Below are 15,422 nucleotides of genomic sequence, written 5' to 3' on the forward strand. Positions count from 1 at the left end.
CTTTGGGTGCCTTGTCGACAGCATGTTAGAATTAAGCAGGTTGGAAAGGACCTTCTGTTCATCATTTTTACCTCTCAAAAGGACAATGGTTTAAGGAATTGTTCAAATAAAGGCAAGCCATCCAAAGCAGTGTTCTGAAGCTTTATTGTAACTCCTGCAGTCATCCAGCCAGTGAAACTGCATCATTCAGACACTAACTGCCCTAGAAGGAACATCTGAGTGTGTCTGGCTTAAAAAGTGGCCTTGGAGAGAAGCAATGGATCAGCAACGGTCCTGCCTTACAGGTGTGACATCCTGATAAGTGTGCCAAAAATGAGCTGAGTGCTATAGGAAATTAGTTTAATGGTGTGTCCCAGTGCCACTGGAAATGATGGTCTTCAGGTTACAAATACTCTCCATTTGCATCCCCTTACAAACCACCCAGGGTGGTGTAATTAAAGCTACTTGAAAGGCAGAGGTATTCTGTTCAGTTAGTGATGGCAAGAAGCAAAAAGCTGAGGAGCAAAGCCCACAGCTTTGTGCTTTTATAAACACTCAAACCCCAGCCAGCATCATGTTCCTGGAGCCAGCAGCAAAGATTTCACTCACACCCACCAAACCATTCTGGTTTTCACTTGGTGCCCTTGATTCCCTCAAACAGGAGAGTGGCTAAATTCAGCTTTGCTGCAAACACACCCAGTGCCCTGGAACTAATAATACAGCTACTAAGCAAAAGGGGGCCTGAAAAGCTAACTTTTGAACTGTTTTAACATACCAAAGCAAAGAAGTGAGCCTCTATCTTTCACTGCTCTTCTTCTCTTAGACTCTAGGTAACAACTTCAGCTTCTGAGAGCTTCCCTTCCTTCTCCTGAAATGAAAGATAACATAAAGTGCTGAATTAATACAACCCCCTGTGGCAATTTTACAGGGAATTTATCCACAGATTTCCCTGCAGGTGGAACAAGTGGGGAGCAAGCTGCCTTTTACAGACACAAATGGAACTGCCTTTGTTTTGGTCACATTATTTTCCAACCTGCTTTCATGTTTTATCTAAGAACACTTCTATTATTCCATGCCTTCATTTCTCCTCTTTTTGTTTTATTCTCCTGCATCAGGAGAAGTGTGGCCAGCAGGTCGAGGGAGGTGATCCTTCCCCTCTACTCAGCCCTGGTGAGACCCCACCTGGAGTACTGTGTCCAGTTCTGGAGCCCCTATTACAAGAGGGATGTGGAGGTGCTGGAAGGTGTCCAGAGAAGGGCCACAATGATGATCAGAGGGCTGGAGCACCTCTCCTATGAGGACAGACTGAAGGAGTTGGGGCTGTTCAGTCTGGAGAAGAGAAGGCTCCCAGGTGACCTCATTGTGGCCTTCCAGTATCTGAAGGGGGCTACAGGAAGGCTGGGGAAGGACTGCTCAGGATCTCAGGTAGTGATAGGACTAGGGGGAATGGAATGAAGCTGGAGGTGGGGAGATTCAGGCTAGATGTGAGGAGGAGATTCTTCCCCATGAGAGTGGTGAGACCCTGGAATGGGTTGTCCAGGGAGGTGGTCGGGGCCCCATCCCTGGGGGTGTTTAAGCCCAGGCTGGATGAGGCTCTGGGCAGCCTGATCTAGTGTGAGGTGTCCCTGCCCATGGCAGGGGGGTTGGAACTAGATGATCCTTGTGGTCCCTTCCAACCCTGAATGATACTATGATACTATTCCTAGAATGGGCTCAGGTTGGAAGGGACCTCATCTACTCCAACCTGCTCAGCACAGGCCCATGCTGCTAATGGAGAGAGGCAAGAACAAGATAAAACTCCACTTCCTGACCACAAACACCAGGAAAGAAAACTGCTCTTAGGGTTTTGCTAAAATGCTGAGCACCATCCTCAGCCCCGCCCCAGAACAGCCAGGAGTTTTTTTTCCTGGGGCTGTGTGCACTTTGTAGATTCTCCTTCTTCATTTCTTTTATCATTAACAATCCACATCTCTAATGATCTGGATTCTGTTTCAGGGTCAGAAGGAAATTAGAGGTCACAGCCACACATAAGATAACAGCCTTGGACAGCAGAATCATAGACTGCATTGGGTTGGAAGGGTCACCTGGTCCAATACTCCTGCAGTAAGCAGGGACATTCTGAAATAAATCAGGTTGCTAAGTTTGTCCTTGAAGGGTACAATGCTAGCAAAAAAGACCTCCAAACCCCAAAAGGACTTCTCAGGAAGGACTTCTCAGGATCTCAGGTAGTGATAGGACTAGGGGGAATGGAATGAAGCTGGAGGTGGGGAGATTCAGGCTGGATGTGAGGAGGAGGTTCTTCACCATGGGAGTGGTGAGCCCTGGAATGGGTTGTCCAGGGAGGTGGTCGAGGCCCTGTCCCTGGAGGTGTTTAAGCCCAGGCTGGATGAGGCTCTGGCCAGCCTGATCTAGTGTGGGGTGTCCCTGCCCATGGCAGGGTGGTTGGAACTAGATGATCCTTGTGGTCCTTTCCAACCCTGACTGATACTATGATACTAAAAGGACCAACACCAGTGGGATCTCCAAGGGAGGAGGACAGTCTGAAGACACACAAGGCTATCCTTCCTCCACACAGCAGGAGAGTGCTGCTCTAAGCATGGGCACCTCAAAGAACTGTGGGCCAGCTGGAGTATGTTCAAAGAAGAAACACAAAACCAGACAGAAAAGAAAGGCTTGAAGTGGGGTCTTCAGAAGCAGAGGATCTGAGATCCTGTTCCCTCTGCAAGGGTGACATCCCTCACTCAAACACCTAACACCACACTAATTGCAGCTTCAGCCTCCAGTCAGGAGGGCAAGCAAGCTAACACAGGAGTGCTGCTGCTGCTGACCGAAGGTGATGAGACAAACCACAGGAGCACTCTGGTTTTGCAGTCCATGGTCAGAACCAGTTTATTAAACATTATAAACTCCATGTACAACCATCTGCTATATACATATCAAGTTTATCAATTAAAAAACAAACCAAAAAAAGTGCCAGTTGAACTCAGATTTAAAGCACAAAGAAATGGGAATTGCATCTTAAAGTGAACCAGTCCACAAGGAGTACTGAGAGAGAGAACACAAGACACATTGACAGGGGGGGCACAAGACACCTTGGAAGTCTCAATGTTGATTTGCTAAACAAAACAACCAAACCCCCAAAACTCTGGAGCAGAAACATTCAGCTTCTTGGATACAAACAGTACACAGTGCTGCCATCAGCTCTATTCAAACTCAGGATGCAGTTTAACCCTCTGAAAGAGAGGTACTTGGAAAGCTTCTATTGCCAAGGTATCAGCCTATTCACCTGCTCCAAACAAAAGGCCCCCACACCCCTGCAGCTGAATGGAGGCAGAGAAAAATCCAGGCCTGTGGAGGCTGGCTGCAGGCAGGTGAGTGAAGGTCAAAAAACAAACCCAACCCCAACCAACCAAACAGGAAAAGGTTGGACTCGATGATCCTCGAGGTCTCTTCCAACCTTAGTGATGCTGTGATACTGTGAAAAGCACTTTCCCAAGGTCTCCTACCACAAAAATGAGATGATTCAACACACTGACCTACTCAACCAACGAACCAACCCACCCCAGGGCTATAAAAAAGGTGGCTGGACAGTAAGAAATGCCAAGTGACCACTACAAAGGGGTTTAAAATGGAACTGCACAACAGCATCAACACACAAAGGATGTTGTTCACTTCTCCACATGCCACAGTTACTTGTTCTACTCTATGCAGTGCTGTCATCTGCCAGTGCTCTGCAAACTGGATCACACCAAGGGACACTCCATGACACCAGAGCCTTTCTTGCCTGCTCCATTTAAGGCCAGCCCCCAGGGAGACTGCTGAAGTGACTGAGGGACCAAAGTGGTGGTTTGGCTGAGAGAAGTAGTTCTGTGGGTGACTAAGAGACTCTACCAATTCACAGGGACAAGATGCAAGAACAAACTACTCAAAGTTGACTTTGCTACACACAGAGGGAAAAAGGAAAGAACCAGCCCAACACCTTCAATTCCCACTGGTTGGATTTTCCAGTGAAACTAGAGTGGGGGATACTTTTTTGGGGGGGATGGGGGTGTGATATAAACAAGCTACTTCAATCCCACTTCAAAGTTAGTACAAATAAAAAGATAGTAGTGAAAAAAAACAACTTGCTTTAACCTGGCTGCTGGCAATGGGAGGCACAGAGAGAGCTACCAGTACGGAAGGAGAGTGCTGAAAAGTATCCTTGGCGTCGACAGGAGGGCCTCCCTACAGCAAACCCAGCTCTGGTCTATTGCACAAAACTTGCAAGTGAAACAAACAAAAGTTCACAGAAATGTTAACGTTTTCCAAACCACTCTTGAAAGAGGAGAAGTTAAGGGCACTCGAGTCAAGAAGAGTTCGTTTGGGAAACCGAAAGCCACCCCTGGGGTCACTGCAGGGCATCAAAATGAGACTTGGGAGTAACGAGGAGGAATCATTTCAGCCTTGCAGGCCCACGAGTGAGTGCATGAACCCAGAGAAATCCACAGCAATCCTGTTGTCTGAACAGGCACTCCTTCACCCCCACTGCAGCTGTGCTGGGAGCCATCTGCCAGCAGGAGGTTTCAGGTTCTCAAAAGGTTCTTTCAGCAGCTACCGGGATCGTTTTACACAGGCTCTGCAGACAGACTTCGATTGCCCTGCACCTGCATTCGTGTCTTCAGGGATGGATCTCCTCCGCTGGACTCCTGCTTACTGCACCCACCCAGCAGTCCTCGGCGGGGGGGAGGCGTTGGGGGGGGGGAGAAACAAGATCCCCCAGCACAAAAGCTCAACGTGAGGATTGTCCTAAGGCAGCTCAGAGGTGGCCAGGTGTCAGGTAACCTGCTTCAGAAGGCCAGCACTGCTACCCAGCAGGGTGTTCTCCAAGGATCTCTTAACAGCTTGCCCAACATACTCTGGGTGCAAAGAGGTTTTCCCTTTTGCTATGTGATTAGAGGGCCTCATCATTTAAAGCGTGATTAGCCAGCAGCATCTTATCTACAGTCACTACAGCACCCTGTAGCAAGGCCAAGCCCTAAAAACCATTATCAAAAATATTTCCTTAGAGCACTTTAAATAATTTACAAAACTCTACAAAAGCTACTTGTGTGTGTCTGTGTGTCCACCACATCCCTGCTAAACAGGAGGACTCTGTTCTCACACCAGTGTGTATGTGGCCTACAGCTACCAGCATCTCCCACTGTCTTTCCTTTCATGCCTCAAGTTTCATCAAGGTAATTGACAATGAGAGTTGTGTTCTAAGAAGACTGTAAAAAAAACCACCAACCAAACAACCCCCAACCAAAACCAACCCCCAAAAAAGAGTCTACTTACACATCTGAAACCTTTGCTTTCAAGGGGCAATCTGGGCAGCTCCCTGCAGGGCTGTCAGTAAATGCTGCACAGGCTTTGTCTAGAACTTCCTGCCCTTGGTCCACTCCACATGCAGCTTCCCTGCTCTGCAGGACAGGTGTTTTTCCTTCCACACTGGAGCTGGATACCTGGATTTCTTCCTGCCTGTTACTGTCCTGGCACTGAAGTTTTTCCTTCTTAATGAATGTCTGCACACTGCTCTCTGTGCATGCTCCTCCACTGGTTTTATCCAGCCTTACTGCTGGCACGTTTAGCTCCTGCACTAGGCAAACTAAACTCAGATGTGGCCTCCTGTCCTGCTGGTTATCCTCTCCCTTGCTGCTCATATCTACACTCTGCTGAGATGTGTCTCTGCTAACTTGATCTGCTTTTACCACTGCCAGACTGTGTTCAGGGTGTGAGTGATCTGTGTTTGCACCAGCACAGCTGCCTTTGTGGATATCTCCTTCCTCAGTCCCCATCTGGGTGCTCTCAGCTTTAGATGTTCCTCTGCAAACCTTATCTGCTTTTACAGCTGCCATGATTGGCTCCTGCAAGGGGAGCCTCGTGTGTGGATCTGACTGGTCTCCTGAAGCATTTCTGCAACCTTCTGCTTCCTCCTTGATGTGCAAAGGAGCAGGCTCCAGTCTTTCACAGGTTTCTGCTACACAGGGACTTGACCCTTGCTCAGGGAGCTTCTGAGAAGAATCAGACTTTTCTATTGCTGTTGCACTCTCCCCACTAAATGCACCTTTTGGGGAGGGGGCTCCTCTCACCTGGTTAAGCACATCTGTATCCTGGGACACATTCTCTGCTCCTAACTCCCTGCTCTGGGCAAGCAAACCCTCTGCTTTCTGCCTTTTGCTCAGAAGCATGGATTTCTTCCTGTCCCTGGCATACTTTAGACCTGCAATAAACTTGCTGGAAATTTTGAGGTGAAAGGTGTTCTTCCTTTTAGCTCTAGACTTTGTGTTAACTCCCTTCTGTACTTTACAACCTTCACTTTTGCTGGCTTTAGCTGGCAGCATTTTCTGCACAGGCTCTGCATGAGGAACATCTTTTTTACCTGTTGGGTTGGCAGACAACTTACCACCAGCAAAACCTTTAACCCCAACCACTCCTTGCTTAGCTTTTGACTGACCAGTAGTATGAAGGTGAACACTCTCTGCAGAGGAAGCAGATTTCCCACTGCCACACAACATTGCACTTTTCCCTTCTGTTCTCTGAGCGTCCTTCCACTCAGCAGCTTGCAGAGACACCTCAGTGTTTTGACTCTGAGCCAGCATCAGGTCAAGCTCAACTGGCTGCTGCTTGGCTTTTCCTTTATTAGGAGTTTGTTTGGTCACTCTCAGTAGGTCCAGACTGGCATCATCTTTCTGTGTCTCCAGATTGCTTGCAGAGTCTTTAGCCTTTTCTGCTAAGAACTTCCTGATTTCTTGTTCAATGCTGTCATCGCTGTCCACCGAGCTGCTGTCGTCAGCATCTGATGGAGCTGTGAAAGCATCTGGGCTGATTTTAGCTACCTGCAGGTTGCTCTGGCTGGAAATTGCTTTAGGTTTAGATCCTTTTTTAAGCTGCAAGTTAAACTCCAAGCTCTTCATAGCTTCTGGTTTTTCACTGGGAGGTTTGACGTTGATGGTGTCTGGAGGACTTCTGATCACATTCTCCTTCACAGATTTCCTGGGCTTCGAGGGGCAGCTTTTCACCAGCATGGGACTTTTGCCTTTCCACTCATTTTGTTGGAGGCTACTGAATTCATCCAGCAGCTGAGTTTCTGTCTCGTTAAATCTGGCTCTCTTTTTGTACTGAGGCTTCTGGTCCTTGGACTTCCTTTTCAATTTCCTTTTAGACCGTAAGAGGTCCTTGATAGCACTGTCAAGGTCCTCATCACTATCCAGAGAGCTGCTCTCATCAGTTGAGCCATCCCTCTCCTGAGTTGGGATGGTACTTTTCATAAGCTTTCTTGTGCTGCTCTGTACCTGCATGAAAGGATTTTCAGAGTCCAAGGCCACACACCTGCCATCAGATCCAGACAGTTTGGAAGACATCAGCTGCTGCTGTTGAGCCTCTTTGCTACCGAGCCTTTGAGCATCACAGAGCTCTGTGGAGCTGCTCAGGGCACGCTCCTCTTGGAGCACAGGAGATTTTGAATAGTTACCTGCCTGGAGAAGTCCTGTCTCCAGCTGCTCAGGTGGTTTTGATGCACCTTGTTTCCCTATTCCACCTTCCCTTTTAAGTCTCGTTTTACGAGTCAGTGACAGCTTCAGTGTTTTAGGGAGAGAAGGCTCAAGGGTACCAGTGAGGCTGTTTTTATCAGAAGGCAAAGGCATCTGGATTGAGTGGGACAGGCTGGGAGGCTTTGTTCCAAGGCTCTCTGACTGTGCTTTCAGAGCCAGAAAAGCCCTGATTTCCTGCTCTATGCTATCATCGCTGTCCACAAGGCTGCTGTCGCTCTCGCAGCGCGGGGAAGAGAGGAGCTGGGGAGGGAACAAGGAGTCTGCAGCCAGCGATCTGCCCTCGCTTCCCACCGGGGATGGCATGATCGTTTTGGAGATATCCAGGATAGCTTCTGCACACATGAGCTCTGCAGAGGTGTCTGCTCTGCAGGAGGCCTGCAAGGTGAGCTCGCAAGCAGCGATCTTGTTTGCTGGGGGCGCAAAGTGCCTGGCTTTTTTCAGTGGCTTGAAGAGCTTGCTGAGCTCATTGCTGGTGCTTTCTAACTCGGCTGACTTGGAACCGATTTCCTTTCTCTTGTTGCTGGCAGGGGTTTTAGGGAGCTCCGGTGAGGCACTTTTTGTGGAGCTGATCGTCAGGCTGGCAGAAATGTCTGCCATTCCCTTGGGATCAAATTGCTCCCTCTGCAAAGGGACACAGCCTGCTGCACGGGCTGCCTCCTTCCTGATTTTCTCCAGCTGATAAAGCTGAATGGCCTCCTCAATGCCATCGTCGCTGCTGGAGTCGGACGTGTGCGTGCTGGCGCCGAGACGGCCTCCTCTGGGCTCCCAGTAATTAGCTCCACTTCCTTCATCTCGCTCCACTAACCAGGGCTGGCTGGCAGTGGCCATGTCAAGATATGCTTGGTTCACTTGGCTGAAGTCACCAGGCTCTTCTAGCACCTGAGGCTGCAAGCACTTGGCCTGTGTGCTGGTTTTCGGCAGCTTAGGGTGGTGTCTCAAGAGGAGCCCATCACAACCTTGCTTTACAGAGCCACAGTTGGGTTTGTTTGCTGTTTCTTTGTTGCACTTCAGGGCCGACCCCCCGTGGGAATCTTTTTTCTCCTCCTCCAGGGCACACTTGCTGGTTTCTTGCTGCTTCTTCTCGTTCAGGAATTGCACTATTTCAGCTTGTATGCTCTGCTCGAAGGAGTCGTCGCTGCTGATGCTCTGAGGGGAAGCAGGCTGGAGCCTTTTCCCAATTCCCAGGTGGTCAGACAGGTACTCTTCAGAGAGCATCTCAGCTTGGAATTTCACAGGCAGAAGGTCACCAGCCATTTTGTTCTGGGAGAATTCCCTCTTAAACCTCTTGTCTCTGCTTATGCCCTCAGAACACCCTGCGTTCCTCTGCAGGGACTGGTCACTTTTGCCCTTTGCTTTCAGGTACTCTTGAATGGCTTCCTCTATACCTCGGTCAACAGAATCATCACTGTCAGAATCCAGCAAGAGAGGCCTAAACCCCACGTTCTCTTCCACTTGGGTGCTGTCTGAATCAGCAGGGCAACCACACTTGGCATACTGAGGATGCTTGCGGAGCAGCGAGCTGCTAGATGAGACTCTATTGCTTGAGCCCTTCTCTCCCTTTGGTTTCTTCTGCATAATACAATCATACTCATTGTTCATACCCAGGGGAGACTCTTGGCTTTGCAGGTTGTTGATGATCATCTGAACTTTTGCACTTACAGAGGTTCTGGCAACGTTTTCTTCTGATTCAGAGAAGCAAACGGGGTATCTACAGCTCCTTGCTGGTCCAAAGGACTCCCATTTCGTCTGAAGAGCTACCAGAGGAGAAGCATTCATAAGGAACATTCTAGCAGACAACAGCAAAGTCCACAGGGGAACAGGCTTTCAGACTGGTCTGTCTTTCATCCTGCACAAGAGGGGAAAGAAGAAAAAGAGCAAAATATTCTTCATTATTCATCTACCTTCTACAAGTTCCACCTACTAACACTGGTAACATTAACGTGTAAATGATTAACACTCAGACCTCCTGTGCTGGGTAATCCCCAGAGTTACTTCACAACATCACCCTAAGGGGTAAATCAGTCACTAGAGTCATTAAGGCCAAGCCAGAGAGCACTCAGCCTTTGTGGTTCTCAGGCACAACCATCATCCCATTCAGGTCGTTCTCTTCACTTCCAAAGCTCTTCCTGCCTTTCCCAGGAGGGTTGCACTCTGTTTGGGGCACATTCCTAAAGAAGCACAGGTTGTCCAGACCCATCAAGAACCACTCTGCTGATGTCTGAGCACACAGAAGTGTGCAATCCCCTTCGGCACCAGCTTTGTCCCAGTGTTTTTCTCGGGGAAAAAGAGAAAGAACAATTTTAAAGGAAACTTTGCCGGCAAAGCAGAGCTGGTGGGAGAGAAGGACCCTGCAAAACATTCTGCTCCCTGTGTTTCCTTTGGCATAGTTGCCCTTTCTACAGGACTCCTGCCACGCATAGCTCAGCGTTTGGGTTTTACAAGGCAAACAATGTTGGCTATGTCCCCAGGGTCTGCCACGGGCGGATGCAGAGCAAGCTGGCCCTCGGGCTGGGACGGTGGAACACAAACCAGCCCTTATTCCCACAGCAGAGTGGCTGGGTTAGCATGCCTGGACTCACACACTGGCCCAAGACTGCTACCAGCTCTGGCTTGGCATTGAGCACACACAACTGAGGGGCCTGGAGCAGCTCAAAGAGGAGGAAAGGGAGCTTATTGCTTGCTGAAACACACTCCACAGCAACAACCCTGAGACATCAGCCGTTCTGCAGCATAAAAGTTGTGGGGAAACAGAAAACTTTTAGGGGCTTGTGAAAGCAGGATGAAGATCAAGGACTAGTCTTTGTATTACAGGAGAAAACCACAGCAGAATGAGGTCCTGGTTTGTGGAAGAGTGAAAAAGACACCCAGAAAATTCCAAATCATAGAATGGTAGGGGTTGGAAGGGATCTCTAGAGATCATTGAGTCCAATCCCCCTTCCAAGGCAGGACCACCTAGGGCAGGTCACACAGAATACATCCAAATGGGTCTTGAAAGTCTCTACAGAAGGAGACTCCACAACCTCTCTGGGCCCAAAGAGTTCACAACTCTTTCATCAACAGATGACACCCCATAAGAGTTCACAGCTTCCACACAGTCCCATGAGAGCTGAAGGTTTCACCTGCAGCATCCTTTGGTGGGATCAAAACTGCATCTGGCTGGAGCAGCCCCAACAAAAAACTACAGAAGCTGGATGGCTCTTCAAGCCCAGCTCAGAGTCTCCAACATCAACCCAGTGAGCTCTAAACACAGCATGGCACTGGACATCACCAACTACTGAGACACACTTCTGCCTCTGGATCCTCTCCAACCTTGTCCTTATCAATTATTCTCTAGTTCTGGCTCCAAATTAATCACTGGCAGTAACTATTTCAAAGAATGAATGATTCTAAGGTCCTTAAAACTCGGGATTTATCTGCTACTGAGGATAAAACAACAGAGAAGTGAAGCAGAGAATTCTTTCCCACTCTTAGAAGAGCATGGTGCTCCAACCAAGACCATGACAAATGCCTCTATCAAAATTATTCTGGGACCTGTGCTCTGGGAGCAGTTTTTTTTCCTGTCTTGTTAGCAGAGTAGAATATTCTGGAAACCTTCTTGACCAAGACAGGGTCAGCCTGAACATGCCTCATTTAGAATTAGAGACTTGTTTAGGCCAGGAAAGAGCTTTCAGCTCATCAAGCCCAACCATTAAACCCACACTACCACATCTGCTGCTAAACCACGTCCCTCAGCACTGCAAGCACATTGCTTTTAACCCCCTCCAGGATGGTGACTCCACCACTGCCCCAGGCAGCCTGTGCCAGGGCTTGACAACCCTTTTGGGGAAGAAATTGTTTCTCATGTCCAACCTATACCTTCAACTTGAAGCCACTTCCTCTTATCCTAACCCTTATTACTTGGGAGAAGATGCTGACCCCCCCCCAACCTTGCTCCAACTTCCTTCCAGCAAAAAGGTCTCATCTCAGCCTCCTTTTCTGCAGCCTGAACAACCCCAGCTCCCTCAGTTGCTCCTCATAGGGGCAGATCCTCTCTAGACCCTTCACCAGCTTTGCTGTTCTTCTCTGGAGCCACTCCAGCACCTCAATGTCCTTCTTGGAGTGAGGGACTCAAAACTCAGCTCAGCATTCAAGACGCTGTCCCCCCAGTGCAGAGTACAGGGGGATGATCACCTCTCTAGTCCTGCTGGCCACACTACTTTGACACAGGCCAGGATGCTGCGGGACTTTTGGGCCACCTGGGCACACTGCTGGCTCATGTTCAGACAGCTGACACCATGACACCCACAGAGCAGTTAGCTCTGGACATACCATGGATAATTCTTTTGCCATTTTGTTCGCTGGTTCTCTGCCACAGAACATCCTGGCAGAAGATATATCAACCCAAGCTCTGGAGATCAATTTCTGATTACTTGTCCTCAGTGATAATTCCTCTGAAAACATCACTCCTGCAGAATCATAGTATCATAGTATCAGTCAGGGTTGGAAGGGACCACAAGGATCATCTAGTTCCAAACCCCCTGCCATGGGCAGGGACACCCCACACTAGATCAGCCTGGCCAGAGCCTCATCCAGCCTGGGCTTAAACACCCCCAGGGACGGGGCCTCAACCACCTCCCTGGACAACACATTCCAGGGCTTCACCACTCTCATGGTGAAGAACCTCCTCCTCACATCTAGCCTGAATCTCCCCACCTCCAGCTTCATTCCATTCCCCCTAGTCCTATCACTACCTGAGATCCTGAGAATTCAGTGTAGTGATGAAGAACATCTCTCCTTGCTGGCTGGTACCCAGAGAAACCCAACAGAGACTGTTTAACCTCCACCTTTGGGTCAACTGAAGGTGGTTTAGCCTGACCTCTGCTCTACAGTGCTCACCACCCCCTGTGAATTCAGCCAGGAACAACCTGGGGAAGCACCTCAAGGCACAGCTCTGAACCTCACCTTTCAGAGACACCTGAATGCATCCACAGCATCTAAAGCAGCCTCCAACACATTCACTAGGGCAAACGTAAAATGAAACCCATTTTTCCTTGTAATAAGCATCTAAGGATCAAAAAGGCAGAAATTAGAATAGCTAATTATCCTGAAGAAATGCAATTAACACACTTCAGCTCCCAGCTTCATTAAACAAATCCTAACTTATTTCCTATTAACCTATTTCCACAGTTTCTGGGAGAGGGGCAGGTACCTCCCGTCACCCCGCGCCAGGATTGCAGTCACCCTGCAGGGATGGCACTGGATAGGACTGGGATGAACCTTCCTGCCCCAGCACTGCCTCAGAACAGGGCACCCAAAGAGGGGTGCAGGCTCTGAGGGGACACTCACAGAGTGTGTGAGGAGACACCTGGGCACACCTCGAGGCTCTGTGTGAGGGGGAATGTCAGGAGACATAAACCTGGGGACATCTGCAGAGGGTGTGAGGGAAAAGCCACCTGAGGGAGGGCACCCACAGAGGCTGTGAGGGAAAGTGAGGGGACACAAAGGGACACCTGCCTGGGGGGAAAGCACAGAGGGTGTGAGAGAGCACCCACCTTACATGGGGAAAGCTGAGAGGTTGTGAGGAAACACGAGGGGACACTGACTTGGGGAGTACCCTCAGAGGGTGAAGGGACACCCACCTTGAGGAGCACCCAAAGAGTCCCCCTGGGGGGCACCCACAAGGGCTGTATGTGGGGACAGGCAGGAACGCTCACCAGGGGCACTCGTAATGGCTATGTGGGGGCACGAGGGGACACCCTTCTGGGGTGAGGCACTCGCTGGAGCTCTGGGAGGGGAACAGAGGGGACACACACCCAAGGGGGCACTCACTGAGCTCTGGGAGGGGAATGAGAGGACACCCACCCAAGGGGGCACTCACTGGAGCTCTAGGAGGGGAACAGAGGGGACACCCACCCAAGGGGGCACTCACTGAGCTCTGGGAGGGGGACTGAGGGGACACCCACCCAAGGGGGCACTCACTGGAGCTCTGGGAGGGGGAATGAGGGGACACCCACCCAAGGGGGCACTCACTGGAGCTCTGGGAGGGGGAATGAGGGGACACCCACCCAAGGGGGCACTCACTGGAGCTCTGGGAGGGGGACTGAGGGGACCCCTACCCAAGGGGGCACTCACTGGAGCTCTGGGAGGGGGACTGAGAGGACACCCACCCAAGGGGGCACTCACTGAGCTCTGGGAGGGGAATGAGAGGACACCCACCCAAGGGGGCACTCACTGGAGCTCTGGGAGGGGAATGAGAGGACACCCACCCAAGGGGGCACTCACTGAGCTCCGGGAGGGGATATTGGGCGATACCCAGCCGCGGGATACCCACAAAGGCTGCATGAGGAGACGCGAGAGGACACCCACCTGAGGGGCACGGACAGAGGATATATGAGGGGACCCCCACTCGGTGGGCACCCCGAGAGGCTGATGGAGGGGTGACCCACCTGGGGGGCACCCACGAATACTGTATGAGGGGACACGAGGCGAGAGCCAGCCGGGGGGGCAGCCACAGCGGCTGTGCGAGGGGACACGCACCTGGGGGGCACCCACAAAGGCTGCGCGAGGGGACACCCTCTCGGGGGGCACCCAGGGGGGCTGCACGGGGGCACAGCCAGCCGCGCGGGCGGCCCGGAGCCGCCGTACGCGGTGCCGCCGCCGCGGGGCGCCCCGCCCGCTGCCCGCCCGCTGCCCGCGGCCGGCCGGGCCCTGCCCGCGCCGCCATGGCTGCCCCTTCCCGCCTTCCGCCGCCCTCGGCCGGCCGCGCCGGGCGCGGACCTGGGCCTCAGCCTCGGGCCCCGGCGGGTCCCCGCCGCGCCCCCCGGCCGCCACCCCCCTGCTCCCCGCTGCCCGGCGCTCACCTGCCGCCGCCGCCGGCGCGGGGGGAGGCCGAGGGAGCGCGGGAGGCGGCTTAGGCGATGGCGGCTGCCGGCCCGGGCTCGCCGCTCCGCCGGGCGCCGCTCCGCCGCTGCCCGCCGCGCTGGTGCAGGGGCGGGCGGCGCTTCCTTCCCTGCCCCCGGGGAGCGGGAGGCATGCGCCGCAGGGCTCCGCCGGGGAGGCGGGGGCGACCGCCCGGCCTCTGCGGCCGCCGGCTCTGCCCCCGGGAGCGGCCGGGCGGCAGGGGAGCGCAGCGGGCCGGGCCGGGCCGGGCCGGGCGGTTCCGCCGGCGGGGCACAAAGGCAGGCGCGGCTGCGAGCGCTTCGCCGGAGCTGGGGAGCCGGCGCGGAGGGGAGGGAAGGGAAGCAGGGAGGCTGGAGCCTGTTTAACGCCCGTCCGCCGGGGAGGAAGGGGCACCCCGCCGCCAGCCTGAAGCCGAGGCCTTGATCAGACCCAGGGCAAGATTTGGGGCCGCAAAGGCAGCTTCTGCGAGTGGTGAGCGGCTCTGAGCCGGCAGGGACTCTGCAGACACACGCACCGGCTGCTCGCACGCTTCACTTCTGGGGCGAGAGCTGAGCGCAGGGCACGGGAGGAGATTGCTTCACTCCCTTGGGGATGCTGAGGTGGTGGTGGTGGTGAAACTCCAAACGTTTAGCCAAACCCCCCAGGGACCGTCCCAAACCCGGAGTCTGGGGATGCAAAACTACAATCGATGTTAAGAGAGAGGAGGCCTCTTTTTCTTTCTACCTTTTTTTTCCCCCAGAAGCTGAAGCAGTTGGTGCTTTGCTGAAGTCTGCAGGACCGTGGGCATTTCAGGCAGAGGAACAACAAACTTTCGGTGCTGTTCGCTGCTTGTTTTGCTGGCGAGGAGGCTTCTCCCCAGCGGTGCGCAGCCAGCGGCATCCGACTGTCTCTGTGCTTCCAGAGCTGAGCCAAGCTGCAGAGCAATTTCCTTTCGGGACGCTGGTTTCAACCTGCTCATTCACTTAAAAACCAGGGAGTGAGTCATAACTCTTGGTT

General features: G+C 52.2%; 1 protein-coding gene across 2 annotated transcripts; it reads right to left on the reverse strand.

Moving 5' to 3' along the window:
• Positions 1-78: 78 nt before the first annotated feature.
• PPP1R26 (protein phosphatase 1 regulatory subunit 26) lies at positions 79-14,642 on the reverse strand. 2 transcript variants are annotated; one of them, XM_068155906.1, is made up of 3 exons: positions 14,387-14,642; positions 5,293-9,393; positions 79-847 (listed from the first exon to the last, which is right to left on the reverse strand). In XM_068155906.1, exons 2-3 carry the CDS (start codon positions 9,330-9,332, stop codon positions 799-801), a joined length of 4,089 nt encoding a protein of 1,362 aa, XP_068012007.1. In that variant the 5' UTR covers positions 9,333-9,393; positions 14,387-14,642; the 3' UTR covers positions 79-798. The 2 variants fall into 2 exon arrangements, with proteins under 2 accessions (XP_068012007.1, XP_068012008.1); XM_068155907.1 differs by lacking the exon at positions 79-847 and having other exon boundaries at positions 2,853-9,393.
• Between the last annotated feature and the right edge of the window lie 780 nt (positions 14,643-15,422).

The sequence above is a fragment of the Melanerpes formicivorus genome, unplaced genomic scaffold (genome assembly GCF_026170545.1).
Source record: "Melanerpes formicivorus ecotype bairdi unplaced genomic scaffold, bMelFor1.0.p_v2 SCAF_33, whole genome shotgun sequence".
In the NCBI taxonomy this organism is placed as follows: domain Eukaryota; kingdom Metazoa; phylum Chordata; class Aves; order Piciformes; family Picidae; genus Melanerpes; species Melanerpes formicivorus.

Excerpts from the sequence above, each read along its gene's own strand:
- PPP1R26 (XM_068155906.1), bottom strand. The coding sequence starts at position 9,332 with ATGTTCCTTATGAATGCTTCTCCTCTGGTAGCTCTTCAGACGAAATGG. Across the intron at positions 848-5,292 it reads AAAGCAAAGGTTTCAGATGT|GAGAAGGAAGGGAAGCTCTC; the intron begins GTAAGTAGACTC and ends CTTTCATTTCAG.